General features: G+C 43.2%; 1 protein-coding gene across 3 annotated transcripts; it reads right to left on the bottom strand.

The window, feature by feature from the left end:
• Positions 1-81: 81 nt before the first annotated feature.
• Positions 82-15,135, bottom strand: LOC120571020 (serine/threonine-protein phosphatase 6 regulatory ankyrin repeat subunit A). Of its 3 annotated transcripts, XM_039819704.1 has the most exons (30): positions 14,409-15,135; positions 12,498-12,581; positions 11,532-11,610; positions 10,223-10,293; positions 9,421-9,441; positions 8,876-9,076; positions 8,715-8,802; positions 8,443-8,585; positions 8,144-8,251; positions 7,953-8,057; positions 7,346-7,424; positions 7,148-7,262; positions 6,865-6,947; positions 6,720-6,783; positions 6,479-6,547; positions 6,241-6,381; positions 6,049-6,160; positions 5,882-5,908; positions 5,439-5,513; positions 5,124-5,325; positions 4,817-4,904; positions 4,551-4,668; positions 4,177-4,399; positions 3,971-4,058; positions 3,786-3,869; positions 3,531-3,679; positions 3,358-3,440; positions 1,791-1,873; positions 1,599-1,690; positions 82-1,491 (listed from the first exon to the last, which is right to left on the bottom strand). In XM_039819704.1, the coding sequence occupies exons 1-30, from the start codon at positions 14,562-14,564 to the stop codon at positions 1,193-1,195; spliced, it is 3,330 nt and encodes a 1,109-aa protein (XP_039675638.1). In that variant the 5' UTR covers positions 14,565-15,135; the 3' UTR covers positions 82-1,192. The 3 variants fall into 3 exon arrangements, with proteins under 3 accessions (XP_039675638.1, XP_039675640.1, XP_039675639.1); XM_039819705.1 differs by lacking the exon at positions 9,421-9,441 and having other exon boundaries at positions 1,193-1,491; positions 14,409-14,564; XM_039819706.1 differs by lacking the exons at positions 5,882-5,908; positions 9,421-9,441 and having other exon boundaries at positions 14,409-15,134.
• Between the last annotated feature and the right edge of the window lie 3,754 nt (positions 15,136-18,889).

Raw genomic sequence — 18,889 nt, 5'->3', positions numbered from 1 at the left:
AATGTTTAAATTGGGTTAGCCTGCCTCTTAACATCATAAAGCCCCAACTTTAGTCTTCTTCCATACACAAACTGCAACTAATCAAAAACAAATCTCTTTATTCGTTCATTACTTAATCCGTACAAACATTGAACCAGTAGTGTACATCCTCTGCCTGAAAGTGTTCCTAAAAGGCAATATTAATTATACACACACACACACACACACACACACACACACACACACACACACACACACACACACACACACACACACACACACACACACACACACACACACACACACACACACACACACACACACACACACACACACACACACACACACACACACACACACACACACACACACACACACCTGTCTCCAGCAGTACACAGACACTGAGTAGTTACAGCATTGCAAGTTAAAAGTTGAGCCGCTCATTTGGGTCATCAATCAAGTGACTGGACCAGTCATACAGTAAATGGGTCTTACATCCACCTGTTGTCCTAAACAGCTCCCAATGATTCAGTCCACTTAGAATAAATTCATAGGATTCAATAATGACTTCCTCTCCAAGGAATTTAAAAGTGGTTCAATAACAATGACGCAGCATTACCAATGTGCGTGAGTGACAGCCATCAGTGTCTGCCTTCAAAGCTCGAAGAACTCTGAATAAAAACTCAAAAGTACAGTCGGGAACAATAATCAATCTCCTGGTCCCATGTGATTGTCCCTCTGTTTTTTCTTTAGACAATCGTGCCCAAAAAAAAAAAAAAAAAAAGCAGTCCTCTTTTCTCCAGTAGATACTCTTCTAGTTATAGTTGAAGGAAAAATTGTGAAAAGTCTTAAAACCACTTCAGAAAGTATCAGCACAGAACAAGAGAAAAATAACATTGCTTTAAATTTAAAAAGACACTGGCCATGTTACTGACCATACAGTGATGGTGTCTGAGAGAAATGTAGTGTGTATTCACCTAATTCTATGTTTTTAGTATGTTATTTTACACCCCATGGGTATGCACCATAAGGAAACAAACATGGTTTACAACAAGGGTTATTTTAAGATTTAAAGAAGCGTGCCTAAAAATGATCTGCACACTGGCTCTATTTTCTCCCTCCCCCCCTCTCCTTGTCAGTGATCTATTAAGGCTCCTGAGTGGCTGGCTAGCCTGCCAGTATTGTGGGGCTCTGTTCAATAGCAGGTATGTTCTCAGTACGTCTCTGAATCTGAGTCATTCAGTTCATCGTCTCCAGTGATGGAGGACAATGGGCGCTCCGGTCTGCAGTAGGAGGCGTGGTCAGGCCTCAGAGGGGGAGGGGTGTCAAAGGCCACACCTTTGGAGACATGGTTTTTGGTCGGGTGGTGGTTGAGCACTGTCTGAGTAAGAGAATGTGCAGGCAAAGCTGCTATGGTGACCATAGGGGAGGTGGGCATCATGGAGTTGAGGATGAGTGCCAGACAGTCGGCCACATCACGGTTAGGAGCGCAGGCCAGAGCTGGAGTGTAACCTACGTATAAGAGAAGAGTGACAGAGTAAAACAAAAAGTTCACATTAGACTTGAGAAGTATGTGTGAATAGTGAGGTGTACGCTACAGCAGTAAGATGAAAGCCGACCGTTTTCGTCCACTGCCAACACACTGGCTCCTTTCCCCAGCAGCTCCTGGACCACCACTGTTAATCCCTTCCTGGCTGCCACATGCAGGGGCCTGAAAGAAGGTGGAGGGAGATGTTAAAGTAAGTCTGAATTTAGTACATTACCCCACCGCACAGCTGAGTGTCTGCCTGCACCCTGGGAATACTACGTACGTCTGGAGAGAAGTATTGGTGCAGTTGATGAGGTTCTTGTCGCTGAGCTTCTCCAGAATCAACAAGGCACCCGTCTCATGACCCTGAGAGGAACAGAGAGCAACAAAGTGATTAACAGGGGAAATTGAAAATAAGTATAATTATAGAGGTCTTGCACAATATGAAAAAGCCCTTTGACTCATTAATATTTACAAAAAGTCCCTAATGTTTTATCTCATTTGTATATTTCTAATATGTGAACCCATAGTACTTATAACTAATTTTTTCCAACATGTAGTAGAAAAAAAAACACCTTTTAGGACATTGTGTGGAAAGCCTTAAATAAACTCACACTAGAAAGCGATTTCCAATACCAGCTCAGTCTTTTTTTTTGGGGGGGTGTGCAATAAAATCAATTCACATTCGTATCGCAATTCAAGCTCTGCCGATTCAGAATTCCAAAAATCGATTCGTATTTATTTTCTTTTTGTGATGGCGTGTATACTATAGTCCTGAAATTAGTTTAGCTCGCCATTCCCATAGATGGCGCTGCGTCAAATTCACAATGACGCCTGTGCACTCTTGTCATAATCAAAAAAAGAACGAGCGCAGCAGAAGTAGTTTAGTCGGTGCAAACAATGGCAAAGCTCAGAGAAAGAATTATTCAACCTGCTCCATCCTCATTGAAGGCGAGAGTTTGGGCACATTTTGGCTTTTATAACCTCCAGGGGAAGACAGAACTTGATAGGAATCATGCTATATGCAGAAAGCAAAGCGAAAGTTAAGTGTTTTGAAACACCACAAACTTGAGAACTCACATGGTATGCCATCACCCGTAGATTAACATTAAAGACGTGGACGAACAACAACTTAAAGTACCTAACATGTCAGTCGACCAACACACTCTTTCAACGCTCTAAACTCCCACTGAACTCTTTTTATTTATCAGTTTTATTTTATACTTCAATTAACTGTATTTGAAAGCTGGCCAAAGCTTGGCACTTTGCAGTTTTTAGTTGCAAAAGTTTTTATTTTTGTATGAAGACATATAAAGGTAATATCAAACTACATTTAATTTGGGGCGACCTTTAGCTCACCCAGTAAGAGCATGCGCCCCATATAGGCTGAGTCCTTTGCAGCTGCCCGGGTTGGAGTCCGGCCTGCGGCCCTTTGCTGCATGTCGTACCCCGTCTCTCTCCCACCTTTCCTTTCACTGTCACTATCACTATCAAATAAAGGGAAAAGCCCCCCAAAAAATAATCTTTGAACTACATTTAATTTGTTGTGTTTCTTTTCTTTTAAATTTTATGGCTACTGCAATCACATGGGAAAAGTAACTACATTTACATACCGTGAATCGGGTTATTTATTTTTTTTTTTTAAATCGAGAACCGTTTTTGAATCGAAAATCGATTTTGAATCGAATCTTGAGCCTAAAAATCGATATTGAATCTTGACATTTTCTGAATCGTGCACCCCTATTTTTTTTTCTTCTCTTTGGTCAGAGACCAAAGGGACATGTTAACATCCATAATTCACCATGTCCAGTGAATACAAAAGCATTTCTGTTTCTATTAATGGTTGTTACCTTGCTGCAAGCCAGATGTAATGCTGTGTTCCTGTTTGTATCCTGTAGTGTGAAGTCTGCTTTAGCACTGCTCACCAGCATCTCTGAAACACATGAAAGAAGATGGTTACATGGCAAAGGTTTAGAAATCAAAGGCCAATATTGTATCTATGACACATAGTGGATGTACTGACCCACAGTATTGGTTTGTCCGCTAACAGCGGCCATCATCAGCGGTGTCCTGCGTGTGTGTGTGTCGACCACGTTTGCCTGAGCTCCGTGGCTAAGCAGAAGGGAAACACACTCCACATGGTCGGAAAAAGCTGCAGCGTGTAGGGGGGTCCTGCGTTGAAACAAACGCAGTTGACAACATACCAGCAGAGCTTGTGCCCACCCTCAACAACTTTCATAAACACATGATGTTATTTGAGTCCGTTTGCAGCCCTCACCTGCCCTTGGAGTCAGTGCTGTTGATGATACTCGTTCCCAGGGAGTCAATCAACATCTCAGCCACTCCCTCGTTATTGCTCATACTGAAATACACAACACACACTGTCACATACCCTCAGAACAGATCAGACCAGTGTCTATCTACATAAAAACATTCATTGGTACAGACTGACACATCGCTTACACAGCACAGTGCAGCGGACTGAAAGCGTTGCCCTTAATCTTCTTGAACACCTCCTGGTCTAACAACAACTCCACACAAGCATCATATCCTAAGAAAACAAAGAGAGGATAGAGGTACAAAGGGAGGAACAGATGAGAATACTACATTGCTGTGGCTTCATACAGAGCAGACATGTATCTCAAGTGAGTCCTGCTGTGTCCCAGTACCGTTGTAGCAGGCCCAGTGCAGTGGTGTGTAGCCCTGGTTGTCAGTGAGGTGTGTATGAGTGTGTGAGGAGGTGGTCATGGCCTGCAGCAAGGCACCCAGGACACCCACACGGCCGCAAGCGGATGCCAGGTGAAGAGGGGAGCGGCCCCAGATGTCTCTGACACACACACTGGCCCCCCGCTGGAGGAGGGCCTCCACACTCTCCTCCTGGCCAGTCACCGCCTGTGTGAAAAATCAGAAAGTGAAAAACAATATTAGTAATAAATATATCATAACAGAAAAGGATTAATCAAAGTTGTAATGTCAGTAAAAAATGATAAATAAGTTGTAATGTTAGTGTGTGTGTGTGTGTGTGTGTGTGTGAATGTCTCACCCCTCGGTGTAGTGCCGTCCTCCCCCAGCGGTCCTGATACTCTACACTGGCCCCTTGACTGAGTAGAGAGTACACACACTCTGTGTGTCCATTTAGCACTGCCAACATCAGAGGAGTCCTGTACACAGTGTGGAAATATGACTTAAGACAGTTCATTTTATTTATTTATGAAACTAGTTAAAGTTATCTCCTCAAAGAGGATCTCAGTGAAAACCTCTCCAGCCTAAGCCATTTTGTCCATGCACACATACAGTATACACACTCACTGTCCGTTGGCGTCTTGTACGTCCACATTAATGTGTTGGTCATTGTTGCTCATGAGCAGGCGCAGGCACTCTGGGTGGCCATTCATAGCTGCGGCACACGCACACGCACACGCACACGCACACGCACACGCACACGCCACACACACACACACACACACAAATGTATGACTTTTCTAAACAAACAACATGTTTGCCATTTTAAAAGGCAGAGAATAAACCTCATTCATGTGATGCGAAGGTGTTGCATCCAAACAGATTTCTGTGGTTGTATGTGCCTGAGTATGTAACTGCCTGTATGCCTGTATACCTGCAGCATGTATGGCTGTCTTTTTGTGTGTGTAGTCACAGGTCATGGGTGAGGAGCCATGGTGCAGCAGCAGGGAGACACACTCTTGGTGACCCTTGGAGCAGGCCAGGCTGAGGGGCGTCCGGCCCTCTGGGCTGCAAACATCCACTTCCAGCATGGACGATAAGAGAACCTCTAAAGCGCCACAGTGTCCATGGTAGGCCTAAATCAACGGAAGACACATACTTCTTGTATGTCTTAATGGTAATAGATACGGCAGAGACAGAGAAATCCTGTGTGTGAGAGAGACAAATAAAGACAAATCCTTGAACTCACTGCCAGGTGGAGTGGACTGACGGGGGCCTGGCTCTCTGAGTCACCCAGGATGCCTGTTCCTGATGTCTCCATTAACTGAAATAGAGAGATGGTTCCCATATTACCATTTTCAGATCCAGGTTTGGCACAAATGGCAAGTCACTGCCTCATTAAAGTTGCACAGAAATGTCATGGTTATATGACATGACATGGTCACACTGCGCCACATGGTCCAAATGAATTGAAAGAGAGGTTAGGGGTACCAAGAGGAGTTTTATGTTAAAACTTTTTTTTTGCAAAATGCTTATATTGACCCACCAATTGTTATCCAATCAATTACAAGACAGAAGATGTTTCACAGTAGTTTCTTCTGTCAGATTATCTAACCATTATGTTCCAAATCTGCCCAACAGAGGGAGCCAATTACAAATAATGTGTTACAGTGGATGACATTTCTTTCTTACCACATCAAGAGGTGTCTCACTTGCCATCTGAAAGAAACAGACAGAGACTTGTGTGCTGTAGTTTTCTCTACAGTTCTAAAACCTTTTAGCACATGGAAGTGATCAGATTTTCTGACCGTCTGTAGGACATGCACGAAATTGTCACTCTGTGTGGTAGCTGTACGTACCAGTTCCAGACAGAGTGTGCGTCCGTAAGATGAGGCATAGTGCACTGCACTATAACCCTGTGTGTCTCTAACTCCTGGATCTGCATCGTTCCTCAACAGGTACTCCACACACCTGACAAAGACAAAGCCTTCGTCTGACTTTGATACTCAACTACAAACTGTATCAATTAAACACAGTTCAGTAGAACTTACTTTCCATCAGTGTCGGCTGCAGCAGCGTAGTGCAGGGGACGGCAGCCTCTCTGGTCCAGCTCATTGATGCTTGCCCCAGAGCCCACCAAGGCAAACACACACTGGTAGTTACAGTTAGCTGATGCATAGTGTAGTGGAGTCCTGGGATGGTCAGAGAGTCAACATCAGCTATTATTTATGCCAGTGAGGACTTACTTATTCCTCTACTTCCTAGAATTAAACCACATGCTTGGCCCACCTTCCAAAGTTGTCTTTCCTGTTAAAGTCCGCTCCTATGTTTAACAGCAGATTCAGACACTCCAGGTTCCTGGTTAGAGAGACAGCTTTAATAGTGATGTTTTGTTGACATACCAATCTATTGTAATCAAGTGCACGGATAATATTTCAGTACATGTGGGAGATGAAAGAAAAAAGAAAAGCATTCAAAAAGGCTCAGAAATTTAACAATAATAAGGCAGTGAGCAGGAACGATGACTCACCCTCCAGCTGCAGCAGCATGTAGACAGGTCCTTCCAAAGTCATCAGGGGTGTCTATGTCAAACCCTGCAAAAATATGCGATCAGCATCAATTAGGATGTCAACTAGGTGATTCCAGTGACAAGAATGGTGTCAGCATGAATGTACCTGAGGACAGCAGCTTCCTGCAGCAATCTGAGAAGCCGCTGAGAGCTGCCAGGTGTAGAGGGAACATCCCATGAATACCTCTCCTAAAAAGATTTAAGGCACAGAGGGCACAGAAGGGTCAGGTGTGAGAGCATGGGTGCATATTTTTATTACAGAAAGAAAACAAAAAGAGGTTGAAAGAATGGTTTATCCTAAATTAAACCTAACCCCCTCCCCTTATAACTTAAGCAGATTATATTCAGTGGGAAGATAGACTGATGGTTAAATGTCAGTTGTTACTAACTTGGCGGTGTTGGCTCTGTGTTTGAGGAGTGCTGTGATGATGAGTTCATGGCCATAGCGCGCAGAGATGTGAAGGGCAGTGTTTTGGCTCCTGTCCTCACAATCAATCTCAGCTCCTTCACACACATAAATAAAGGGTATATGTATGTATTTGCATTAAAACACTCAGGAATTAAGCAGACACTGTTGTGGCTCTCACCATTTTGAATGAGGGCCTGAGAGCAGGAGAACCTTCCATGTGTTGCTGCCATGTGGAGGGGAGTCTTACCATCCTTACTCTGGACAGATGGAGGGAGAGATAGTGGAGACAAGCAGAGAAGGACAAAGACGATGATTATGATTTTCTGTAGAGTACTGATTGTATACAGTATATCAGTGTTGCGGTGCATAGAGATGTACAGTCAAGTGCCAGTGCGGTAAGCTGACTCAGCATCAGAGTCTAACGCTGTAGTGTTAGAAAGCTTAGCATGAACAGAAGCCATCTTAGACCCCCTTGTGGACCACACACCCACACACATATTCCATGAGCAGCTTGCAGCCTCAGGGAGCCACCCCCTCCACCGTCATCTTCCATATGGCCTTGCATCTTGAGGCTGTGGGGACCTAATATCAGTTTCCATCACTGCTACCAAAGTGTTAACAACACTGTCATTTTTAACTTTCTAATAGATACTGGGCAGCATACACATAAAAAGCTGAGGACATGGGCTCCTTTTCTTTGTGTACAGGTGATGTACACACTCAAATACCATTTCTCAGCTAAATTTCCGTGTTTGTATGAAAATGTATCTGCAATTTGGACACACCGGCATGTTGATGTGAGCTCCATGGGACAACAGCAGCTCCTGGCACAGTGCCCCCTGTCGTGAGGACGAGGCAAAGTGGAGAGCGGAAAACCCCCTCTCATTCACCTGAAAGCAAGGTACCAAACAACACAATTAAACACACACACTCTCCCCACGCACATACTATTTTGTACAAGGGGACGCACACACACCTGGTTGATGTTGGCCCCTGCCTCGATGAGCTCACTGACCACCACATCCTGTCCATTGTAACAAGCCAAATGGAGAGGAGTGTTGCCATAGCCGTTCACCTCGTTGACCTAGGCAAGGAGAGAAGAAATCAATGTTTTTGCATTTTATTGACTTGAGAAAATTATACTGATACGATTTAAAACAGCTTTAATATTTACAGTTGAAGATTTATCTAGGTAAATGGGTCATGGCACATTATTTACACAACAAGGACATTGCTAGTGCATGCATATGTGTAAATGTGTGTGTCTGTACTGACGTGGACCCCCAGGCTCAGCAGATAGTGCACTGTGCTGCTCATGCCACTGGAGGCGGCTGCATGGAGCGGAGTATATGCTTTTTTGTCCTTACAGTCAACCTCTGCTCCACTGGCCACCAATAACTTTACCACCTCCAGGTGACCTGAAACAGATGAGGGAGGGGAGGAAATGATATTGATCAAATTCAAATTAAGTCAAGGCATGTTCATTTCGCCATGTACTATTTATGGAAGTGACAACTAGGGAGAGACAGAGGCTTCAACAGTCTCACCCATGTAGGCTGCCCAGTGGATGGCTCTCCTGTCCTTCTTGTCAAATGCATTAATGTTGGCTCCTCTGGACAGCAGCAACTTCACCATCTATCACACAAAAGGAAATTAACTAGATGCTGACATGTATGCGAGTCCTTGTGTGTGTCTAAAAGAGACCCACCTCTACATGTCCACTGAAGGCAGCGTGGTGCAAGGCAGTGCGTCCCGCCCGGTCAGACACGTTGACGTTGCTAAGCAGCGGGACCAAAGCCTCAGCACAGCGTACTGCCTTGTTGCTAGCTGCAACATGGAGTGGCGTCTGCCAGTTCTTGTCACGGGCGTTTACATCTGCACTGTGCTTCAGCAACACTGCCACTGCATCCTGGATGGAGAGGAAGAATGGTTCAGAGTGTGCCGACAGAGGCTCTATTTCTAATTTGCCTCAGTGTACAAACAAAGTACACACCAATGTGCGCAGATGGCTATGAGTGGGTGGTTTGAAAAGTATTTGCTATTGTTAGGGGGCTTTTTAGCACTGAGAAGGAGAAACAACGCAAGGGGCTGTGTTAGCGTGGGCAAGTGTGGGCATGTTGCCCAGCCAGGACCAAGCAAAATAGGTAAAGAGATTTTAAAGGCCATACAAAACCGTTTTTACTTGTATTTTTTGAAATATGTTAGGTCCATATGTGTTTGTGTTAAGTTGTGAATGTGAAAATGAACTGCTACCTCCTCTGTCAGCTCTAGCCACTGAAAAGAAATAAGCAGAGAAATCAGGCCAATTACAAAAGCTGATCAGTCTTATATCATATTGCCTGAGCTCATTACTATTCATTAGCTTGGGCTAGGTAAAGGATTTTGACAGCCAGGCTCTCATTGGCTAGCTGTTAGCCAATCAGATTCAAACAGCTTAGCTTGTTGAATATTAATGAGAACTGCCAGAAATCGAGCTGAGTCTTCCTGTAGGCTTTCTATACCACGCTAGAATGGCTTGAAACAAGGTAACCAAGGCATTCTTTCCACAAAAAAATCTTACAGAGTCCATGGTAGAACTTCAGACATTACCACAAAGTAATGAAATACGTGTGGCAGGGCACCTTTAAAGGTTTATCACATACCAACACACTGCACAGTGGTTGTGTCACTTTACCCTTTTAAGGACAAATCGGTAATATCTGTGAACATCTCGGCAGCAATACTTTTCTACATCTCATGCCAGTAAGGTAACTACAAGATATCCTTTCTGGTATGCGTGTTGCTGCACTAACCTGTGTTTTCTGCACCCACAGGGGTTTCACTGAAATTAAATAAGTTGGCATTTTTGTTGCAGTGCTATTGTCAGTGGAAAAGCTCCCTTAGTAGGGTTGCAGTTGGGTTATCATACAGGGGATTATCAAAAGGTATAAAAAGTTACAACCCAATTGTGAGACTCAGTGCATTTCATAGCTTGTGACAGAGACGAACATAGGCACATAATTACAGTGGAGTCACCACCGTACACATTAGCACGTGTGTTTGTGTAATGTGTTACCTCACTACAAGAGGCGACAGCTCGATGAAGAGGAGTCAACCACTTGTTGTCTTTGGCATTAACTCTGGCTCCTTGAATGAGAGAAGGGGAGTGTTAGAGACTGTAAGAGATGTTAGAGATAAGTCAACGATGGCAGACACAGCAAAGACAAACATAGTGGAAAACCTGTAAAAATGTCTGATCACTGAAAAAATACATTAAAGGCTCAAGATATCTAACAGTAATTGATAGAAAGAGTGTGAAGAGTAAAAATCTTAAAGATAAACTAATAGTTGAAAAGGCTTTTACCATGACTTATGGGAAGGAGTTGTCGTGAGCTAACAGTGCACTGTTGGGAGAAGATGGCCTTCAGGTCTGCCAGCAATCTTGTTAAGTTCAGGCAACAAAACTACTTGCTTAGGATTAGGAAAATATCATGGTTTGGGTTTAAATAGACCTTTTCTGACAGAAAGGCCCTGAAGGCTAACTCCCCCATGTGCCAACAGTGCCTAGAAGATATAAAATTCCCATGATCCTCTGTGGCCCAGCTTGAGGGTTAAAATAGCCCTGAAGCTGCACCTGTTGCTTGCTCTTCACGTTATTGAGAAACAGTGAACACACACGCACGCACGCACACACACACACACACACACACACACACACACACACACACACACACACACACACACACACACACACACACACACACACACACACACACACACACACACACACACACACACACACACACACACACACACACACACACACACACACACACACAGCTTGTGTTAGGGTTGGCCCCACCTCCTAACGTGCTCAGCTGACTTCACAGAAAGTGAAGCCGTCATAGACCCTATCAGATGATTGATAAATAACAAGTCACCAAGAGAGGCATGTAAACTACTGAGGGAACAGGGAGCAACATGTGGGGAAGAGAAAAATGAAAAACAGGCAGTGGTTTTTGGAAAGTTCAGGAAAGCATGGCATGATTTTTGGTATTATGACTCAAATCTTGTGTTTCTTCAAACAAGTTGAAAAAAGGACGATACATTTGTTTCCAATTTAGTTTGACCTGTTTAATTATTTATGAAGGAATGTTTAAATATGCAAAGGAATTAATAAACATTGGACAAATGTATCAGCGATAACATGCATAGATGAAAAATAGGAGCGGATGGATGTATACAGGAATGGTTGCTAACAGCCAGTGTGGATGGATGAGTAAGCTTTCAAGTAGAATTGATACAAAAGGTGGATGGATATTGGCTGTAAATTAAATGGAATGGATGGCTAAACAGACTGATGGCTGGGCTGTGGTGTTTATTACCTGAGAGAATGAGCAGTTCAATGATCTCAGCGTCTCCCAGGTAGGCTGCAGCATGCAGAGGCGTCCTCTTCTCGTTGTCCTGAGAGGAGATCCCGAAACACAGAAAAACACAAATTTAAGCATGTGTATTATTTCTCTTTTTCACACAAACATAGGCCTTGAGACACATGCTCACACATAAACACACATCATGATGGGGTGAAGGCATAAATAACATGCCCCAAACAAAATCTATAGACCTCACACTGTTGCAGACCACAAGAAACATGAGACTAGAGCCACAAGGAGAAAAATGTCTATCATGTGTTCTTCACTTTGCTCTATCACTTCAATACACCCTGCTGCCGCACCCCCAACTCTCTCTCTTTCAGTGTAGTAGCGAGCAATCAACAGAGTGGGGCTATAAACAAATGTCATGTGACAGCAATAGGCCTGGGCCAGTGTTGCTGACTCCAAAAGACTCAGGCCCAGTGTGATGACGCCAGCACTATAGACCCACAAGGACAGAGGGTAAAACAAAGTGTGAAAACACAATGTGGTGTAAACTGAGGAAATATATTCAGTAAGACTAGAGAGGAAGAGCAAAAGCAATGGGAGAAAAAAAGGAGGCGTATCAAGTAAAGGTTATGTCCTTTAACCATAGGTGAGTGGAAGCGTTAGGAACAGGTCATGTGTCCAGCCCTGACTGACAGCTATAGGAGACGGGGAAGCTGCCAGAAGGCACTCTGAGTCAGTCAATCGATCAATTGTAGCCTGCTGGATTACTGCTGCTCTCCTTAGTGGTTTTTTATATGTCATGGTGTGTATGTGAATCTACAGTTTGAAAGACAAATACACAGGGGTGCGATCATAACAGACAGACAGACAGACAGACAGACAGACAGACAGACAGACAGACAGACAGACAGACAGACAGACAGACAGACACAGAAAACCAAGGGAAATAGCAAGAAGAGTGTGACTTACCTGAATGTTGACATCCTCTTTCTTGAATATGAGGGAGCGAACTTCATCTGGGTCCACGTTGAAGATGGCTCTTAACAGAGACGGCTACAGAGACAAGGAAAGGACAAGGAAATGCTGATGTACACTACTACATACTCGATTTGCAAGGCAGTCAATTTCTATGCTGACAACTGTTATCAGTGAGAGTTACAAATGGGAGAGTCTCACACACAGACACTATAATCCTGAGCTGGGAGAGAGCCATAGGTCACAAATGGCTGCATATCACCGATTTGTTTATGACTGTAGCAGCTGCAGCATACATCACATAAACACACACACACCATTACGTAAATGTTTGAGTCGGTGAGGAGTTAAAGCTGTGCCCTCTTGCCACGTGGTGCGAGGCTGATAAGAATGTAAATAGCAGTGTTAAAGACAAGTGGAACAATTTTAACAAGGTATGCATTTTCTTTCCCAGAAGGAGGAAGCTGCAAATGAGAGATACAGAAACACACTGAGCACACCTCTTTAATACTACTCTCACTGTTGTTTCATTGAAGTACGTCTGATGTGTGCATGAATGTAAACACAAGCATGAGAGCATAGTGCCTGACAGCAGTCATCATAAACAAGGTAATGGTGGGTAACAAAAGTGCATGAGTTTCTTCAAATTAAAGGCTAAAGAAGGTAATACCAGTTTAAAGTTTTAGTGCGTAGTTTCTGCCACCCCCATGAGGAATTCTAAGTAATGACAACAAAACTACAAGCTTTCCATGACTGCGCACCGCCCTCAAACTTGATGGTAAAAAATCGAAGTGAAACTAATTAATCTACAACAGAACAATTTTGGGCTACAATTTTGCTGGACAATAAATTGCACAACCATGACTGGCTGGTGACTGTGATCATGAATCATGATTCTAAATTTGTCACTAAGATCTGGGCAACAAAACGACTTTATTTTATGATAACAGTACTCTCACTTGACTTTTTATTATATGATCATTATAGCAAACTGTTTCCTTGTTTTAATATGGCAAGATAAATAATTAGTCTTAGAATTTTAACTCCGACATAACATTGCTAATGTACACACTTTTCTTTGCGCTGCATCATTATTGAAAAACAAAATTGACATGATGTTGATTTAGGGGAGGTCTGGAGAGGCATCCAATTTCAAAGCCCTTCTATAGAACAAGATAGATTGCAAAAATGAAATGGCAATATAATTAAGTACTGTGGTTCTCAATGATAACATTTAGTCACATGCACACCTTTCCACCTTTCCCCCCAAAAAAGGTACTGTGGTGTGTATTTGCTGGTTACTCTCAGCCTCTCTCAGTTTTCCCCATCCCTCTCTTATTTCATCCCGGTAAAAATAAGTGGGGCTGTCAGACATCTGTCCCATCATGCCTATTACACTGATGACCACTGAAACTATGTCAGAGATCGGAGAAGGTAGAACACAAAACCCTGTCATCAGAGTAGGCATATCCTCTCTGGCTTCCCCCTTTACTCAGTGTAAACTTCAAAGCTTTCATAGGATGAAAAGACTTTCTGCTACCATGTTTCAATGGTAGGCTTGCCCTTTATACAGCGAACACTGGAGACAACAAAGGCTTAGGGCTTCGTGATAATCTATACAAACCAGCAGTCATCTCACATGGCAGGCTAAATTGGTGATTGTATTTGGTTCTATATTTAGCACAGTTTGACAAGTGTTGGCAGGGCATTGTATTTTTATGCAATGGGACGTGTAACTATGCACTTCAGCACCGGTTTGAACTTCAGGCCAGGTATGAGAAATACATTGCGGTCATTCACAATAAACTGTAAATAAACCTTAAACATGGCAAAACTGCTGCTGAATCAGTGAACTCTAAACTCTAAATTAGTCAATGAAGAACCAAACAGAAGGACCCATCTCACCTTGTCCTCCTGAGGGGCAGCCCTTCGAGAGGCATGATGGGATTTGTGCTCTGGGGATGATTTGGGCTGGGGAGGTGTTGGTGAAGAGGAGGGCTCATCCTCCTCCACCTCCTCCAGCACCACGATACAAACACGACTAGCCCGCTCTGACCGCATCAGGAAGAAACACTCACACACCCCAACACATTCACTCACACTCACTCGCTCTCTCTCTCTCTCACACACACACACATAAAACACAGTGTACCCTCTTACATACACGCAATTCAGGAGCACAAAGGTCAGCAATAAATCCCACACATTTCCTCATGAACAAACACCGCACATCTTCATGTTAAATCCAATGTGAAATCCAGCTCTGTCCTCTATCTGTCAGTGTTGCTTTGCTGCATGTCTCGTTTCTCCTCTCCTCCTATCTTTAGCCAACACTCGCACTCTCTGTGAGCAGCAGTAGCAGAGACAGCAGGGAATTCCTCCGCGTAATGGTGGTGGTAAGCGGCATGCGGCAGAATGAGCTTGGGCTGCCTAGCAGCACACAGGAAGCTACATATCCTCACTGCTGTGCTGCAGCCAGGAACACACACATACACACACATCAGATGCAAACATACACACACACACACACAGACAGACCCTGTGATTAGCGTGGACGGGGGCCACAGAAGCCAATGTATGAGTGGGCATGCGTCGTCTGTTTCAGGCAGACTGCTGAAGCCAGCTCTTTCAAAAGAAGAGACAGAGAGAGGGAGAGGAGGGGGAGGGGAGAGAGGGAGGGAGGGAGAGAGAGAGAGAGAGAGAGAGAGAAAGGGAGGGGAGTAGGAAAAGAAGAGGAGAGGAGAGAGGGATAGAATAATTGTAGGCAGGTACCTAGAGCACTACAAAACACAAAGAAACCTGAAGATGAATAGAGCAAAGGACAAAGGGGTGGCTAGGGATGGCAATGGGTGCAAACTGGTTACCGAAAGTTAACCAAGAAACAAACTGCAAAATACAGAATGTAAAGGGCCACAGATTAAGAGGGAGCTATACGCAGAAAAGAAATTAAAAAAAAAAAGAGTTGAAATGAATGGCAAGAGAAGATAGAGATAATGGACTGAAGGACAGTTAGGGCCCTATTTTGATTACTGAATGTTATCAGGTCATATGCTGGACAGTGCCAATTCACGATTTCCCTGTGAGTTCATTACAGTGTAATAACAAAAGTGTCAGTAGAGTGATGATGCTACAGTAGAGAATGATGATGCAGCACTATTGATTCTTTATTGAAATCCCTGCTACCTTCAGCAACCAATGCAATGTTGTTTGTTGAGAGCTTCAATACTGTCTGGTTATCTGAATGTTTACTACTATCTTGTGATTTTCTGATCCTTGTTTCATGGATTGAGTGCACCTCCACTCAACAAAGCTTTGGTATTGTACATTAAAGTAATGGTGTGAAGTCTCCTTATATTCTTCTGAATGGTCAAGCTTGAGGAAATCTAAAAAGCTGTAACTCATGTGGCATGGTAAAAACAAAACCATGTTCACTACAATGTTGTTTTGTTTTTAGAATTTGTTAAATAAGATTTTAATGGGCTGCACATTCATTTCCTTCCAAATATGAGAAAAGAAAATCAATACCAGATCTGTGTTTGTATGTTTGTGTGTTCCAGTATCCTCTGTGGTGTATTGGTGGCATAGCATCAAAAGTCCCCATCTCCTCATTATGAAACTGGAACAAACTGGCTTTGCCAGAGAATGTGAGGGTAGCTAACAAGACCAGTCTGTACGTGCATGTCAGTGTGTGTGTATCTCAGTCTCCTTCATATTCAACACAACTCCTAAAAAGAGCAATCTTGCCAAGCCACACAACCCCATTAACTTGGAGGGAGGGATGATGCAAGGGAGGGCGAATAAGAGAGAGCGATTAAGTTGGATGGAGCCTATGGAGGCCTACATTTTGAGTCCAATAGACCTACCATTTATAAACTTAATATGAAACACAGCCTTACAATCTTTCTGCTTCTACAGCCACTGAATTGACATTACAGATTTGCCTCAAAGGCACAAACAAAGAATTATGATTGGGAAGCAAAGTATATAAAACAACCAATGTTTTGTCTATCCTTCTCACTAGCACTGGGGATACTCTCAGGAACATAGCCCAAAAGATGTTTACAGAGCAGATTTGTTGCCATTTCCTAAACAGATATGAGTCTTTGTGTGAACTGTGTGTATTTATTTGTGTTTAAAGTTGTTATCAGGACTCAAGCGAATGGGCAAGCAAGCAAGCACCTTTTACATACAGAACAGACCGATTAACACAAACTGAGCATTCCTAAACACAAACAGCATGACAGTCTGACAACAAAATCTGAACAATCGGTTTTGTGATGTGCTTTCATAAGGCAGGCAGAGCTCAAATGTCTGCTCCATTAATGCTGAGCTGCTGCTCCTTCAGGAGTGGGACACTAGGAAAACATACAGAACCCTGATCTCCCCGTAAAACAATAAGAGGATGCAGGCCAATATTATCCCAAATATCCACAAATAACACAAGCCAATACAACCCCTGAGCTTTACTTCATGTGAGAGACCCAACATGAAAGTGTGCATGTGTAAGTGAAAGTATGCAGCTTGCACTGACCTCTGGTCTGACCATGCGACAGGATGCACTGTGTGTAATATAACCCGAGTCCAGAAACACAAATGCCGGCATTGCGTGTATGTGCTGGGACCACAGGCTGGGACACATATTCACACAGACAGCAGCAGTGACGATGCTAACATCCAGAGATTTTAAAGCTTTTAAAACCAAAGAGAGGGTGATCTGTATTAAAGCTATGTTGTCCTGGCATTACATATGGTATGCACACCACGGCATGCTATCCATTGAATCCACTAACTGAATGCCAAACGGGATAAGCCATTAACATTACATGGTTCTGAACTGATTAGTAAAGTTTGAATGGACAAAAAATCGACACTATTTGAAATCGACATTGACTTTTGTCGACCTAGGTCCCTTGGCTCAATATGTCAAGCCAACCGTTACCAATTTAGGGGTTAAAATTGACTCCGATATTAAGCTTGACAAACAGATTGGGGCAGTGATAAAAGCAGGCTTTTTCCAATTACGGCAGTTAGACAAAATAAAGCTGATTCTTACTAGGCAGCACTTTGAGACAGTAATACACGCCTTTGTGACCACTCAGTTGGATTACTGTAATGCCCTATATGTAGGCATCAGTTGCTCGTCTCCAGATGGTTCAAAACGCTGCAGTGCGTCTTTTAACTGGAGCACGTAAATAAGAGCACATTACCCCCGTTTTAGCTTCACTCCACTGGCTGCCCGTATATTTTAAGATCCATTTTAAAATGTATTTACTTGTGTTTAAATTAGGGCTGTCAAATGATTAATTTTTTTTAAACTTGCGATTAATCGCTGAATTTCTATAGTTAAATCGCAATTAATCTCATGTTTTATACATTAACAATGGAAAGCAATTTTTTATGAACTTGACTTTAAGATTTGTATTTGTTTATTATTTACTGTAAACAAAAGAAGAAAAAAGAAAAAAAAGAAGGGTACTAAACAACAGTCAGCAACTTGTTTATTGTTAAGGCCATGGTCAAAATTAAAGATTTAATAATAATGTAATAACTATAACAATAACTTATTTCACCAGAAAATTGCTGTTGAACGACAAAAACAACCACCAGATGGGAAAAGGGTATTTTACAATTACTGTGAATGCACCACGAGGCTACATGTTTTAAGTGAAGGCACGGTCTGTGTTGTTTAATTCCGACAACGGCAGCTGCTGCGCTGCAGAGCAGACTGTTACGTCCCGCTGTTGAAATCCTCTACAGTGAACGTGTTTAACGTAAGCTGTCAGCATTTTAACCGTGTTTAATCCAGCTGCTAGCTAAAGGTAGGCTAACGTTACCTGCTGTCAGGTGTAGTGTAAAGTCAGGCACCAACATTTTCGTTCTTATTCGGCCTCGTTACTACCGTTTAGGTCGGCACGTTTCGGTACTCAACCCTACTTACCAGAGTCAACATAGTGTGCAGTAACTCCTAAATAATTTTGATGACTCACTGACGTCCACTGATCACCGGTTGATGAGACAGCGTTTGCACTTTGGTTTCAATAACAGGTCGGCGTGTAGCACTCTCCAAAATAGTGCTTTGCCTGAGCCCACTAGCATCAACCTGGTCACGTTAACTGTACTATGCTTAGCTCGTAGGTGGTAGCTCAAGCTTAACGTGCTTCGGTGATATTTTAATTCGGCTTTACACAATGTGCCTATGGCTTTCGACTTGTCTACGAGCCGTCCGGGAGTTTTGGAAAATAAAAAGCGCCATTCAGAATTGTGTTGCTGCTGCATTTCTCCATCACGCCTGCAGCCAGCAGCAGGAGATGTGTTACGAGGAAGTATGGCAGCTTGATGATAAGTAAAGGTGCGGCAAAGGGTCAAAATAGTAGGCTGTTAGGTAC

This window comes from Perca fluviatilis, chromosome 13 (assembly GCF_010015445.1).
Source record: "Perca fluviatilis chromosome 13, GENO_Pfluv_1.0, whole genome shotgun sequence".
NCBI lineage: Eukaryota > Metazoa > Chordata > Actinopteri > Perciformes > Percidae > Perca > Perca fluviatilis.
Note: the sequence above shows the minus strand (reverse complement) of the source record. Positions and strands in the feature narration are given on the sequence as shown.